Source organism: Trichoderma asperellum, chromosome 2 (genome assembly GCF_020647865.1).
Source record: "Trichoderma asperellum chromosome 2, complete sequence".
Taxonomy (NCBI): Eukaryota; Fungi; Ascomycota; class Sordariomycetes; order Hypocreales; family Hypocreaceae; genus Trichoderma; species Trichoderma asperellum.
The window spans coordinates 4,869,601-4,885,041 of NC_089416.1; the positions used below are offsets into that span (position 1 = coordinate 4,869,601).

Here is a 15,441-nt window from a genome sequence, read left to right on the forward strand (position 1 = left end):
GGAGCGTGGCGCTTCTCTGGTGCAATTTGGGACTTTCCCCTTTGAGAGCCCGTCACGTACCTTTACTAATGATACTTAAAAGAAACAATCGCCACCTTTTTGACTTGATATATGCGCTGAAATTGTTATTATTAGCCAGCAGCTTACGACTGTTTGTTTTGCTCTCAGCTTAATCCTTGCTCGTTCATCTCTCTTTGCGGAGAAGCATACACCATTATTCCTATTGTCAAGCTCGTGCCGAATCCCCAGCTCTGCTCATCTCATTCCATCGCTTCAGCTGGCCCTTTCTCCCTGGAAACTGAACCCCCGGCTCGCCATCCGGGGTCTCCCGCTGGCTCCGCTGACTGACAGCACCAGATTAAGACGACGGATCGGTTTCATTAGTGCTTGCAGCATAAACGAAACACGACTGCCAGATATCGAGCCTCAGATAAAGGAGAGACTGGCATTCGCATCAGATTCAGATACAGTACGTGCCTAAGTATAGGGTCACTTCAGTGACGAAAGAGAAAAAAAAAGATGCCGCAGAAAAAGCCCCTGCATCGCCTTTCGAAGCAATTCTTTGCCATTCATCAGGATCCATCTCCAGGTATGGCTTTGTTTACTCTCTTTCTTTCAATTCTTTCTTCATGGCTTCCTCTCTTCCCTTCTTCGCCGTGTCTCGCTCGTGTGCCCTTGTTTCGCTGCACGTTGACGCAAGTCCTCGCTGCTAGGTCCAGTTTTTTAATAAGTGACGAGCGCGCTGCGCATTGCCGCTCATTTACGCGAAAACGAGCGAATGCTTGCCGTACCCACCACTCATATTAATTATAGATGAGACTTTGTGCCTACCTAATGCTGCGCTGCACAACAATTGATCCTGTTCCACACATTTGCACTGTACTACACAGATCACATCTGCAGCAGCCTCCACCAAAGTCATCTTTGCCTTTCCCCCATCACCATCACACTCTTTCTATTCCTTACCTACTCAGCCGGGTTCATTCGCTAATCCCGCGCCGCCACAACTCGCAGCCCAATCTCCCTCGCTAGATGATTCACCAGGCAAACGGATCTTAACACCAGCTTCTGCCGGCACCGTCTACAGCATGCCGAGTCGTGCGGCCTCCGTTTCAAAGCAGGCCCTGGCCCGAACGGCTACGATCCGCAGCGTGCCCAGCCTTGAGGGCTCCGAGACGAGCCCCGAGAGCAACCACGCCAGCGGCCTCTCCAGCAGCGTCAACAGCAAGGCCAGCGCCCTGTCCGTCACGGCGTCCAATGGGGCGCAGATTGAGACAACACCGTCGCCTGCGGCCAAGCCTGGTGTCGATAACGCCGCGAACGACTCGCCTGCGCACGCAAACAACGGCAATGGCCCCGTCCCTAGGGTTGTGGAATCGTCGCCGCCCCCAGAAGAGATTAGCGGTTTGGCGGAAGGGGATCACGACAACCACGACAGTGCGCAGTGGGATTCGACAATTGGCAAGGCCGGCTTGGGAAAGACAGGCCGAGTCATCAACAAGCTCGTCAGCGACAATGACGCCCTGAAGCGCGAGATCAAGATTGAGCGATTGCGAGCGGAAGAAGCGAAGCAGGCGGCCAAGCTGGTGGAAGACAAGATGGAGCGCATGATTAGCGACTACGAGAGCCGGTTACTAGAAGCAAACGTCACCAAGACGCTGCTGGCAAGAAAAGAACGACAGGTCGAAACGCTCATGGCAACGGTCGATACAGAGAAGAAGAAGACGGTAGCGGCTCAGGAGCTGGAGCGAAACTGGAGGGACGAGATGGAAAAAGTCAAACGCGACGCCAAGACACAAGTTGACGATGCAACAAGCTATGCGCAGCTGATGGAGGGCCGGTACAACGCCATCTCCTCCCATTGGCGCGACCAGGGCGACGAGGTCAACAAGGCCATATCCACGATCAAAACCGAGATCAACACCATCGTTGACGAGCGCAAGTCGGACGACGATAAGATCCAGACCCTACGAGACTTGTGCGAGCAGCAGGACAGCAACATCCAGAAGCTACGGCGCGAAAAAGAAGACATTGCGCGGTTGTTTGAAGAGTACAAGAAGACACAAGAAAGCGACCTGAAGGATATGAAGGAGAACGCCAGGCAGACAGAAGAAGAGCAGCAGAAGCTATTAGAGGAAGCTCGAGAGACGCTTCATAAGCTAAGATGGGCTCTCAATGTTAAAGAGAACGTCCAGGGCGCCCAATGAAGCATTTAAACCAACACCACTTCCTCTTCGTCCACGCTCCTCTGCTGTTCTCCTGCATTCTTCCCTTGTCTTATTCTTCACGGCCACATCCTTCCCTCGAGGAATCTTGTTTTCTTGGCGTTCTTACTCTGTATTTTTCAAACTTATCGGTCGGTGCATTCTCATGGAGGCTCTAATGCTAAATGGCTTTTTCTTACTTGCTCGACGTTTACCTTTTTTTTTTTTTTTCCTTTTCTACTTCACACCACTTCTATACAATACAGCGACTTTATATAATGATACCACATCTTCTCCGTCTCCCTTCCATCGGCTCCTCTATTCTCTCTCTCTGACCTTCTTTTTTTTTTCACTAATGTCCTTATCTTCTGATTCTGTCTTTTCTACACTCATTACCTTCTATGCTAGTTTTTCATTCGTTGCTATTAGTTGGTTAAAGAGAGCGACAAAGTTGGTTGTGGACAGGATATGATGTTCCTCTTCCCCTCTTTTTATTTTCTTCTTATTCTTTTTATTTTCTTTCTCCCCCATTTGCATGTTAGGAAGCCTTTGCTATTATGATGTATTTGGCGTTGGACTCATTTTTAACAAAGAACAAAGACAAAAAAAAAAAAAAGAAAGAAATTTACACCGTATAATCTCCAATGCTGCGCTATCCTTGGTCTTTTTGACTTGCAGCTTTCTATAGCCAGATACTGCATTCTAGACGCTAGAACAAGAGAGATTTACATACGAGAGAAGCACGCATCAGATTTAGACGGATAAATAAACAAAGGGTCAGATATAGGCATTAAGAGAATGGCAAGATATGGAATACGAAAGCAAACTCAATATACTTATATAATATCAGATTTGTTTGCTAAATATTTCACTTCCCGTCAATCTTTCAAGTCTACCGGATGCCGTGGGCTTTGCATGTATGACTTGATGCTATTTTAATAGATAAATACATCGCCAATCCTGCTACTCTAAATAGGACATTGAAACACGTCCATTTACATCAGTGTTGGATCTACTGGATTAGGCGAGATGGACCAACAAAGTGCCTCATCACCGTGCGTTTAGAGATTGCATCGTGCTGGACTTTGAATACCTGTCGTGTCACGAAAGAGATTTTGCTTGTGTTACAATTTTACTCTTCTAATACTAGATACCTACCTTTTCAAGGCACAACTCACACGACCAATGCTCAACTCGCCATCTCAAGCATTTTATACCTCGTACTGGGCAGTGAACACGCAGCAGTAGTGCATATTGGGGCAAGATGCGACGGACCTCCCAACCGCCCAAATCGCGCCCTCATCTTACAAAAATCCCATGATCATATGCTCTAGAATCAGCACGATGGGTAATCTTCCTTATCTCTAATGGCGTATTCGCACTGACGCTGTGAATCGTCCTACAACGGCAAAAAGCGTTGCGGTGAGCGGAACACGTGCCTGACGCCGCACCTGCCAATCCGGCTGCCACTCATTCTGGCAGCTGTTCACAGAGATGCAATTGAAATATAATTTCTGAATCTGTTTATTTACTTTCTTCCTTTTTTCCTCCTCCTCCTCCTCCACTTCTCCCCCTCCTCATCAGCACGCTCTGCTTTGTTTATCCGCAGCACGAGCATCCTCCTCCTTTGTTCTCTGCTAGCGCAGCATAATTTCGTCTTTTGAAGCTTGCCCGGTGTTCTTTGTTTCGGTGCCCTTTGCGGTCGTGTATTTATTACGCAGCTGTTTACGGGTTTTGCGTCAGGCGTCAGTGTCTGGCTTCTCTGATATTCTCTATCATCGCCCTGTATACCGAGACAATCTTCAAGGCCATCTTGCATATCTACCTGTTTAATTATTCAATCGTGACGGAGCTTTATCTATTCTTGGGCGGATGTTACATAGCTATTAAGGAACTTGGTGAGTGTGTGTGTTTAGAATCTTCTCCCTTTCAAGTAGATACACACTCCAAGCTTCTGGTCTCCCTGTGGCTAGTCCAGCAACTTGCCGTGGAGATGTATGAAATGCAAAAAACACTAATTATTCTTTAGCCTGTTGATGTTTCTGAAGCGCCCCTGCTGTCTCGCCTCCATTCATTGATATTCTTGCTCCGTCATGGATGAACAGGATGGTTTTGCGGAGTTTTACATTGCATGTAATCCTCCACTGTTGTCACGGGGTGTTGAGTACATTGTTCAATCAGTCAAGTCAGCCTGTCCGAATGTATGTGTTGCAATATTTTGATTGAATTACTACGTGGCTGATTCATTTTCAAGGGCGAGCTTGCTGAGATTTTATACGAGCCGGATATCCCATGGTTCAAGTGTATCACGATGGGAAAGCACAAAGAGTCTGTTACTCGTATTATAAAAGACCTTTTGATTGACTTGGTGACTCTGGAGGTTGAGCCTCTTGGTTTTGACGCCGAAAAAGATGTCATCGACACCAACGTCCTTCAAGCCGATGTTGCAATGAAAGCGGCCGAACCGCGTTTGATTTCATGGATGGTATACCAATCGCTCGGAAGCGATATACACGACACGTTCGTCAAATACCAATATCCTGAGGCTATGGCTTCTCTTCCATATAAAGCAATCTGGAGAGGACTTGAGAATTCGAGTGGCACTTTCGAGGATTTCCTATCCGAATTCCGCCGTCTCATTAAATCCGAAAATGCGCCAGCCACCGCCGCCGACTTTGCTCTTCGCAACGAATGTCATATCTCTTACAATATGCGAGAGAATTTGGTATACATTGGATCTTCTACTTCTGCAGCAGCCCTCGAGAAAGTTGTTAAAAAGCTCGAAACGGTGCTAAATCTCCTGGTAGGTATAATATTCGTATTCACACCGAGACTTACGGTATCTAATACAATATAGGCAAGTAAGATCAAAACAACAACGCACTCCATTCTACCCGAAGGACCAGAAGATCTGCGACTTGCATATAGATGGCTGCACCGGATTGGATTGCATCAGGCAACATTTGCTGTCCCTTGTGGCAACTTAACCGTGGCAGATGAGTACAAGCTGCTTTTGAATGCGGCCGCCATCAGAACGGAGAAAAAAGACAAGTATGGGCGTTGGATCTCTGACGACACTGTTTACCCCCTGAAAAATGCATCGAGACCCGACGTGGGACAGAAGTTTAAAGCCTTCAAGACTTATTTCCCCCATCCTAAACCAAGATTTGCGGATATCCGCGCAATACCATATGGACTACAACCTGAAACGGAAGAAGTCTCTTCGTCAGCTGAAGCACAGGGACCCATACGGGCACCAAACAATTTGGAGCCAGCTTTACTCGAACAAGGAGCAGAAAGTTGTCACGAAGGCTCAGGCCCAGAGCTTTACGACAGAGAAGAACCTCCTTTTTACCATCAACGTTCTATATTAGATCAAAAGGCATACATATCCCCGGGCGAGGAAGAAGGTCTAGCAGAATTTGTGCAGAGATTACGATTTGCTGAGACATTAACTCTGAACCCTCCTCAACAGTCAAATGGCGGAAGCCTCCTTATAGACTGGGTAGAAGGCATAGAAAGCGCGACTCAATCTGAGTCTGCGATGAATGACTTTAACCAAGAGGAGGCTCTCATCTCTTTTGAGTTAAGCAACGAGTCTCAATGTGGTAGCGAAACTTTCGATATTATGGAACCAAACCCAATGGCCGAGCTTCGAAGTCTTCAGAGTGGAATCAAGCAACTTGAACAATTTGAACAATCTGATGATCTGATATTTCTGGACAACGAACCTGAGGTCCCAAGAGCAAATATCATGCAGGATTCGGGTAACTACCTAGCCGATATGTGTCTTCTGAGTAGCGAAATCCCGCAGGCAGAGGACATATTTTCCCCGGTGTTGAACGAAAGCACCGTTACGTTGGACGAAAATAACCCTCTTGAAGCTCGGGAGATTAATTCATATTCTGATAGCTTGGTCCGCTTTGGATTAATGGAAGAGAAACCGAGAGAAATCTACCGAACAATGAACCAAAGAGCAAGCCGTCCGAAGAACAAATCAACAAAGGGGTCTCAATCTCCGACTAAAAATCGTGCTGCTGCAAAAGGAGAGCGCCAGAGCACTAAAACGCCGGGAAAAGGAGGATCAAGTCTAGTGGTAAGTCCATAATGTGCCCTGATAAGCAGTCATACGCTGATAGAAACACTGCTCTAGTCCGAAGATAAATTCCCACCACTTGGAGGAGGCCCGTCGTCGTCAAAGAAGCCAGCAAAAATACCACTGTCGTATTCCGATGCCGCTAAGCTGCCAAAATCTCAAACTTTGCAAGAACGGCGAAAAGTTGCTAATTTGAAAATTACCAATGAGCAACCCCGACCCCTTTCAACTGAGGCATTCCCACCGACAAGTGATGTGGGTACAAAACAGTCCAAAGAGCCGAGAGACAGTGTTCCCGATAAGACATGCGACTACACTGTGCCACAAAAGAGTGACATTTTGCGACATTCAGAAGACCGGCTAAAAAGAATGTCACAAATCCTTGAGCTGGCTCCGGGCTACGTTTCTCTGGAAGTCGTGTTCGGACGCATCTATATCAAAAAGCTAGCTCCCAGTATTGTGAAAGACAGCGCTTCTGATTATTCATATCAATCAGTCACTGAAGCAGTAAATTTTCTGAACCGCGCTCAATTTCCACAGGATTGTGTCGGCTTCTCGCCGATTCTATCGACTATGGGAGGTGATGCCGATGTACTCGTCGATATTACGCCACCGGGCGAATTACCATGGCACCTATCTGAGAAAGAAATTTGGTACGATTTCCAGTGCAAATTTCCTGATTCTCGAGGTGAATCTTTTGTCTTGGAATTGAACGCCAAGACGTTCCAATATCGATGCAGAGGCCCACGTCAGGAGCTTTTCGCCATGTATATGCATTGCCCTGAGAGAGCATGGGATATGAAGGCTTACGGAGCTCGATCTACAGCTCTGGGAAGCGAAGCCAGATTCGTATGTTTCGCTGCGTCTCTGTTTGAACATATGGACGTATAGTGAGATAATGACAAGCACATGCATAAAGTATACTCAGGCTAATATATAAGTTTGCAGTGTCGCTGACAGCAACGGCGATGTAACAATCGAGTTTTCCGAGAATACAGCTTTCCAAACCGCAGTGCAGAGCATCACTATGCGACAGGTTGCCAAATACCGCCACCAAAAGAAAGCCGATAGTTCTATCCTCTGCATTACAATGAAGCATTTACTAGAAGAAGGCATTTCTCCCGTCATGTGTGACCGCGGACAGGTAAAAATAGGAGAAAGGAGACATTTTGACACTCCCGACGGTGCGTCGAACAGTGCTTTGCCTCATCAATACTTGGAAGCTAGTATAACATCTTCTCGTCTTTCTTCTTTCTTTGAGGAGAATGTCCAGCTCGAGAGTGGTAACAAGGCTGCTTGGGATATAAAGCAACTCGAAAGTGAAGGCGTTTTTGAAGATATACTGAGACCGGCGTTTGGCATGATCACGCACATGGATCATATAGGGGCATCAAACAATACCATGAGATATGTCAGTAACCATGACGCATTTCACGAGGCATTAGTTGTTTCGGCTGGCAAAAAGAAGAAATTGGAGTTTTGGTGAGGCTGGAAGAGACATGATTTGCCAGGGGGGGTAGTTTATAGGAGTTAAGCTATATGTATGTACGAGTAGTGCCTAATCAATGAGATTGATCTGATTTACTCAAGGAATTTTAAGATGCATGATTAGTCCGTGAAAATTCGTTTTAATATCTATCGGTTATCTACACAAAATGCTAGGGCGCCCGCAAAGATTGTATCAGGCAAATTGATTCTCCTAAAAGAGCACCCAAGAAGCTAGCAGCGTTTTTAGTGGCAGACGCTGTAATTCGTTTCATTCAGGCACTATTCTGGAGTGTTACTGCTCTATAGCAGGTATCAGCACTAGCGCTCAGCTGGCTTATATTGTCAATTTCCCTACCTCCATATTTCTTCCTCCTACGTCTCAATCAATCACACTTGTTACGCAGACCAGCCAGTTTCATCTGGCCATCTGCTCCAATGGGTGAAGTCCTCCTCGCACTCGGAGGGGGCATCATTTGCCTGGTGCTTTACTTGCTCAAGCTCAACTGGGTGCTTTCGCACACGCCTCAAGAGGTGGTTGACAGGGCAGGAGAGCCACTAACGCGAGAGTATATCAAAGATGTGTTTGAGCGCGTGAAGAAGGACGGGATTGATTGGGAGGGGAAGCTGCCGCCTCGGAAGGACAGACGATACATCGTAGTGGGAGGATCCGGTGGGTTTTCCGAGATATTTCTGGGGGAGAGAAGTAATGCTAACGGCGGGCTGTGGCTTAAGGATTTCTTGGAGGCCAGATCATTCTGCATCTTTTGGCCATGGGGACGCCGCCTGAGGCCATCCGTATCTTGGATGCGCGCCGGCCGTTTACCTTTAGCAAAGAGTTTTCCCAGGGAGCGCCGTCAAAGGTAGCATACATTCAGACTGACATTACCAACGAGGCCGCAACAACCAAGTCATACAGTGCCTCTTGGCCTGAAGCAGTGGCTGGCCTGCCGCTGACCGTCTTCCATACGGCCGCTGTGATTCGGCCATTTGATCGGTACAAGATGCTCTACGAGCGCACGTCTCGGGTTAACGTCACCGGCACGGTGCATTCTCTTCAGGCAGCAAAGAAGGCTGGTGCCAGCGTCTTTATCTACACCTCTAGCTCGAACGCGGCCTTGAAGCAGGTCAAGTGGCTTTTCGCGCCCTGGGGAGCCACACAGCAGCCCAAGGGGTTCATACAGAATCTGAGCAACGAAGACTTTTTTGGGCCACTACAACAGCCGCATGAATTCCCAACCAACTACGCACAAAGCAAGGCTGAAGCCGAGAGGCTGGTTTGTGGTGCGAACGAAGCAGATGCCGGCGCCGGAGTGCCAGCACTGCGCACGGGCGTAATTCGTCCTGGCAACCCCGTCTATGGACACAAGGACGACAATGTCTCGGGCAGAATGCTGCAAATTGGATGGTTCCCTTCATGGGTGCCCGCCAATGTACAAAACTGGATCAACGTGAAGAATGCATCGCTTGCACATTTGCAGTATGAAGACGCGCTGCTTGGGGAGCACGGGGCAAAAGTTGCCGGCCGGCCGTTTATTGTTACAGACAAGGGAAAACCCATCCGCTTCCAGGACATCTATACGATACTTAATAGTGTTAGTGTATCAGGCTTCAAGGTCAGCTACCCGCCACCGCTGCTGATGCTGATGCTTTCGTACGTGGTGGAGTGGTATGCCCTGCTGATAAACGCGGTGCCGCTGCTTGCCAAGTTTTTGAGCGAGCCAGGCGAGGATCTGAAGTGGCTTCAGCCAGGAGTCCATGCGACGAGCCTGCACTACTTTATCGATGATTCAGAAGCGAAGAAGAAGCCGGTGGATGGCGGGATTGGGTACACGCCGTGCTGCACCACTGTTGAGGGAGTGTGTAGCCAGGTCGTGGATTGGAACGCGTGGGTTGAAGAGGAAGGGAAGATGAAGAAGTAGCGGTAGGTGAAGTAGGAGAGGATCATGGACGACGTCTCATTGATATCTGTGTTCGGGATCTTGATGCTGGCGTCTCGGAGTAGTATCGACTGTGCAGCATTTTGTGCGAGGAGTCTTGGATAGATGGGTACAGATCTGCATACAATGTATGGAATGCTGGAGTAGCAAGTAGGGACTGTTAAATGCGCGAAATGGGTGTCACTCTTTTGTTAGATAATTTTACTAGGTCTGGTGGGGCCATAATGTGGCTCATGTGGCTAGTGCGAGAGGGACTGCTCCGGTACTGAAAGTAGTACTTCATATCTGCTAAAATAAGCTCTTCAACTACTCATAGAATATGCTAATTAAAGTAAATTTACTTTAAAATAACTACAGAGCAAAACACTATTAAATAGTACTTGCCTTGTTTTCTATATAAAGTGGTTGTTACTATAAAACTTTAAATCATTTTACTGCATTTCAACTTTCGAGGCTCATAGTTAACACTAAAACTACTTTTTAGGCATATATTTCTAAAGTTCTTCTAGAACGTCTTCTTGGTGTCGTCCATTCTTAGAGCATATCTTGCAGCACTATCTTGACATGGTATAGCCCCTATCATCTACACTAAAACTCAGCTAAAGGGTAGCACTTTCCCAGCCTTTATTTATCTTATAGCCCTCAGTGGGAGGGTAAAGAGACGTTAGTCAAACATAATATACTGTAAGATCAATGGAGTCAGTTTGAAGCTACCCCACTACCCCTCCATCCATGTTATCCGCCCTATTGTATAAAGTATTTGTTCCTAGGTGCTTCAAACCACAGTCAAGAAACGGCTTCGAAGAGCATGTTAATGATACGCCAACTAACCAGTATTGCGCTGAGTAAATATATTCATACATGGCTTTTTCGCCGGAAATCGACTCGTGTCGAGTGCAGCGAGAGCATAAGTTCCAAGAAGATAGCAGTGCGGATATGTTGTTTTTGGATTCAGAATTTAACTGCTATTGCGGAGTATTAATAAAATAGGGGTAATATAGTATTTTTATAAATCTTGTCTTTGATAATAAATCTTGTCCTTGATATATTTCAATTTTAAAAATTAATTTTCGCCCCTCATTTGCCATTCTGTGTAAGTCCCGTCACTAATGAACAAGCAGTTAAGCGCAGATTTACCTATGAGTTTAACTTGGCCTCAATAAAGGCAATCGCTTTCTGTCCATAGACATTCACATACGCCCCATGAGCGCTTGCATTATTGCCTTGGCAGCAATAAGGATCGGGAGAGTCACAGTACGACTGAATTTTAGATCCATTACTGCACGAGAAGCCCTTTGGACGCGCAGCAAACTATTGCAGATAAAGTCAGTCAACAAGCCTCGTAAAAAGTCATGTTTCAGGTGTACACATACGCCTCCAAGCCTACAAGTCCCAATCTCATAAGGGAATCCGTACTGAAATCGCGGATCTCCCATGAAAATAGCTGCCTTAACCATTTGTGCTGCGCTTGCGGAAATGGGTATAGACGGGTCGGTGATTCCCGCGTTAGGATCAGGTCCTCCACATAAGGCGTTATCTATAATTTGTCCGCCCTGCAGTTATTTGAGGAAGTGTAAGTCATCCAGCGATAATGGTAATAAGAAGAAAAAGGCTTCTTCAAGGCAAAAGCCAGCGTACCTGCGAGTAACCCATTAATACCAACTTGGTATTCGGACAGTTTTTATGAAAATTATTAACAGCCGTCGCTACGGCAGCGGTTCCCTGTTTTGCCGAGTCGCCATATGAAACTCCTCCGCAGGAACTTGCTCCGCCGCAAGCTGGATAAACAATTGCCTCGGATGTGGCGCCAGCATACGTGGACTTTAGCTGATTTACTAAAGGGAGGAGAAGGTCATAGCCTGGGGGAACGCCGGTGCCTCGTGCACCAAAGATGTGGACGGAGGGACAGGATTGTGCAGTGACCAGAGCGGCCAGTGCCGCAAAGAGAAGCACGAGGCTCAAGCGTGACTGCATTTAATACTTTTGCTTAGTTGTGGTGTAAGTGCTGTAAGGTGAAAAACTATGGCGCTGTGACAAGTGATCAGACGGCTCTATGCTGCGTCCTCTGTTTATAACCACATAAGCAATCATGCAGTCGACCCAAAGCCTTTAACTTGCTTACAACCTTTAGGTACTGAACAAGCTGCGGAGCCAAACCACTGGGGTAAAAAAAGTATGGTAGTAACACTTGCTATTTAGCCTGAAACATAAGCTTACCGCCTTGCATTTATTGAATATTATTACAAGGCAACTTCAGTTTAAGACTGGCCTACATAATTCAAGGTTAAAGAGGATAATCAAGGCACTGGAAACCTCCCTAACTAATGCTCGGTACCTAGAAAGAGTAGCAACTGGATTTTGCCATTTTCCCAATTGATTTAGCCTTCGGTAGTTCCTAAAATCTTATCTATATTAGGTTCGAGTTGCTAAAAAGCCAGAAGGTAATTTAAACACCCAATAACACGACCTGGTTTTCTTCAAAATTTACCCTGCTGAAACCACAATCCCACTATTATTAAGCGTTATATAATCTGCAATTATAACTGGAGGACCCAAATACTCGTCCGGATACACTTCTTAGCTGGAAAAGGTATGCTTGCATATTTCCAAGATACAGCTCGAAGCCAGGGCTTTTAATAGTAGGTACAAGATATTAAAAGGGATATTACTCTAGTTAGCTCTGTCAGACCGCTTTACATCTAAGGTTAAACAATTAAGTGCTTTTTATTTTTTTTTTCTTTTGTGTAAATAATATTATTTATTTTCATTAACAAAAAATAAATTATATTAGTTTTCTTTTACCTACTAATAAGCCTTATATGTTTTATATTCAGCAACTACCTAGTTAACAATTTATAACCCTGCCGGTACTTATGCTATTGACCGGCATTTGTGATGTAGTCTTCCCTGCATGTGGCCCACCGGGCTTGGCACCGACAGGCACTGACAGGGCACCGCTGAGGCTAAACGAGACAAAGTTAACCGCGATCGTGACAAGCGGGATTTTGGATAGGGCGAATTAGTTTGCTCAACGTGGCATTAGTTCAACCACCCCTTTTACACGGCTAATAGCTTATCCAGGGAATTATATTCCATAATAACTATATATGTAGTAACAATAAAAGACGTCGGAGAACAGGATGAAGATGACAACTAGGGATGGCAGAAGTTCTTCTTCTGATTGGGCCGCATAAGCCAAACTACCAAATAGCCGGGCCGTCTACCTTGAACTGCACCGGAGTTTGTTATTGAGAACCTGATCCGCCCCAATTGGGAGAATGCGCCTATGGTTGTAATGTATAGGAGACCGCGCGCTTTTAGCCTATTTCTCTCTCTTTAATAATTATGCATATTATGCCTAATTTATTTTCTATTTCTCGGGCATCCAAGGCTCTGTAGTATCGCTATTATCTGCAGTGCCCTTTGTTAATCGGGGTGCGCTTCCTGGGTGGGGAATAAACGATCAAGGTTGAAAGAATAGTATATATTTTATAATTTATATTGTATAGTAGTAATCAAAATCCTTTATATTTTCTTAAAAATTAATAATATCTTTTTTATTTGGTAATATAGAAAAAAAGTAGCCTTACTAAAAATTAACTGCCAACTTTGACAGATCCCTGGCTCTAATGTTCCCCTTTATATAAACAGAATGCTACGGGAGAACGGTTATTGTTGGATTAAGACAACGGATATATTACATGAATTTTCAGATTCAGGAGTTCAGGAGTAGATTCATTTATCCTACTACAACATATATAAACTGGTCTTTATCTGCATTTTAACAAACAGTTTAACTATCAACTATCCTGTAAATCAATATTTGTTTGTTCTTATACTTGACCTTTCTGTAAGAGATTCCATTCAGCCATGTTGTATACAACGCTGCTTTCCGTGGTTTTTATTATTAGCAATGCTGTTGCCTCTCCTATCGAGGAGAGACAGTCCACATCTCTGAACTCCAAGCTTAAGGCTCATGGCAAGAAGTACTGGGGCACTTGCACTGATCAAGGTACTCTATCCAAGAGTGGCATGTCGTCATTCTTGCCAACACAGTTTGGTCAAGTTACTCCAGAAAACAGCATGAAATGGGATGCCACTGAGCCTCAACGCGGCCAATTTAACTTTGCTGGCGCAGACTACCTGGTTAATTACGCCCAGCAACACGGCCTGTTAATTCGCGGGCATAACCTCCTATGGCACTCCCAGCTACCATCATGGGTGTCGAGTATCAGCGATAAAGCTACCTTAACATCGGTCTTACAGAATCACATTAGCACTGTTGCTGGCCGTTATAAGGGAAAGCTTTATGCTTGGGTAAGGACTTGGCGTACTAAATTGCCTGATATTGTGATAACGTTAACATATTGTCTCCAATAGGACGTTGTCAATGAGATTTTCAACGAAGATGGAACCCTGCGCCGGTCGGTCTTTTATAACGTTCTCGGTGAGGACTTTGTTCGTATTGCTTTCCAGGCAGCGAAAAGTGCTGTAAGCGCCCCCCTTCCACCTAGGTAACTATAAAGAGAAATAGGGTTCTAACGGTAATCTTAGGACCCTACCGCAAAGCTCTACATCAATGACTACAATCTTGACGACCCAAATTATGCCAAAACCAAAGGCATGATCTCATATGTCCAGAAATGGCGCTCTCAAGGCATTCCCATTGATGGAATCGGCAGCCAGTCGCATATTGGCCCTGGTGGAGGGCCTAAGAACGCAGCTGCTCTTAAGGCGCTGAGTGCTGCGGCTCCGGAGGTTGCTATTACTGAACTCGACATCACCAATGCTCCCTCCTCTGATTACGTCGCCGTCACTCAGGGATGCCTTGCAGTGTCGAATTGCGTGGGTATTACAAGCTGGGGCGTTCGCGACGTTGATAGCTGGAAAGCTTCTTCAAACCCCCTCCTTTTTGATGCAAATTACCAGCCAAAAGCTGCATATAACGCTGTTATAAGTGCATTGTAGATGCTGAATGGCTTAAGGGCTGTTATTTTTAGCCCAGGGTCCTGACTTGTTAAGGAAGGTTAGGTTCCGATATAATAGCTTTTTCCCTCTACTTCTGCCTCCGGAGGTAGATTAATTCTACCTCTACTGCTAAATATAAACTAACTTTACTTCTACCTCTGAAGGTAAATTATTTCTACCTCTGAGTGTGTGAACAGGACGCCCATTTCGCTCCTAACTGTAGCAGTTAAGAAGTAGCTCTAAGGGAGGATTACAATATTTCCGGATCATCTGGGAATAATATCTAATCAAGACTTACGTTTCTTTATTAATCAGTTTGTGAGCCGATTCCTGCACCATAACGGACCCCGCTGCAGGGAGTTTATAGAGCTAAGCATTGCTACTGTAGCACATATTCCCATGCCTGAATTCCAAACAGAATCCCAAAGATTGCTTTTAAACCAGTTTTCCAGGATCTGCTATAACGATATGTGTGCTAAAAGTCGATTTATAGCTGTAGATATTATAATGCGTATGCATATACTAGGATTAGAGGGTGGACGTGCAGTTTTATAACGTCCAGAAATGGCTTTTGTTATTCTGTTACAATATAACTGTACTGGTACCTTGTACGGTACTTCCCTAGTACATGACTACTTTATGCACAGCCACAGTCCTGTCCAAAATTGGCTACTCACTATTATCCTTATTTAACAAAAGAGGGGACACCCATTTCGTTTTTGACAGTAGTACTACTAAACTCGTAACC

At 45.6% G+C, this 15,441-nt stretch overlaps 5 protein-coding genes across 5 annotated transcripts; 4 read left to right on the forward strand and 1 right to left on the reverse strand.

Moving 5' to 3' along the window:
- Positions 1 to 103: 103 nt before the first annotated feature.
- Positions 104 to 3,168, forward strand: TrAFT101_003905 (uncharacterized protein). Its single transcript, XM_024903057.2, has 2 exons — positions 104 to 589; positions 1,015 to 3,168. Exons 1-2 carry the CDS (start codon positions 520 to 522, stop codon positions 2,205 to 2,207), a joined length of 1,263 nt encoding a protein of 420 aa, XP_024766323.1. The 5' UTR covers positions 104 to 519; the 3' UTR covers positions 2,208 to 3,168.
- Positions 3,169 to 4,297: 1,129 nt separating this feature from the next.
- TrAFT101_003906 (uncharacterized protein) lies at positions 4,298 to 7,857 on the forward strand (the record flags this gene model as incomplete). Its single annotated transcript, XM_066127020.1, has 5 exons — positions 4,298 to 4,405; positions 4,459 to 5,007; positions 5,062 to 6,300; positions 6,358 to 7,190; positions 7,249 to 7,857. The coding sequence occupies 5 exons, from the start codon at positions 4,298 to 4,300 to the stop codon at positions 7,784 to 7,786; spliced, it is 3,267 nt and encodes a 1,088-aa protein (XP_065983128.1). The 3' UTR covers positions 7,787 to 7,857.
- Positions 7,858 to 8,185: 328 nt separating this feature from the next.
- On the forward strand, positions 8,186 to 9,895 carry TrAFT101_003907 (uncharacterized protein). Its single transcript, XM_024898951.2, has 2 exons — positions 8,186 to 8,458; positions 8,521 to 9,895. The coding sequence occupies exons 1-2, from the start codon at positions 8,224 to 8,226 to the stop codon at positions 9,705 to 9,707; spliced, it is 1,422 nt and encodes a 473-aa protein (XP_024766321.2). The 5' UTR covers positions 8,186 to 8,223; the 3' UTR covers positions 9,708 to 9,895.
- Positions 9,896 to 10,695: 800 nt separating this feature from the next.
- On the reverse strand, positions 10,696 to 11,924 carry TrAFT101_003908 (uncharacterized protein). Its single transcript, XM_024898820.2, has 4 exons — positions 11,851 to 11,924; positions 11,364 to 11,790; positions 11,099 to 11,278; positions 10,696 to 11,036 (listed from the first exon to the last, which is right to left on the reverse strand). Exons 2-4 carry the CDS (start codon positions 11,697 to 11,699, stop codon positions 10,863 to 10,865), a joined length of 690 nt encoding a protein of 229 aa, XP_024766320.1. The 5' UTR covers positions 11,700 to 11,790; positions 11,851 to 11,924; the 3' UTR covers positions 10,696 to 10,862.
- Positions 11,925 to 13,495: 1,571 nt separating this feature from the next.
- Positions 13,496 to 15,092, forward strand: TrAFT101_003909 (uncharacterized protein). The gene is made up of 3 exons (XM_024907293.2): positions 13,496 to 14,042; positions 14,106 to 14,216; positions 14,280 to 15,092. Exons 1-3 carry the CDS (start codon positions 13,596 to 13,598, stop codon positions 14,691 to 14,693), a joined length of 972 nt encoding a protein of 323 aa, XP_024766319.1. The 5' UTR covers positions 13,496 to 13,595; the 3' UTR covers positions 14,694 to 15,092.
- The last annotated feature ends 349 nt before the right edge of the window (positions 15,093 to 15,441 follow it).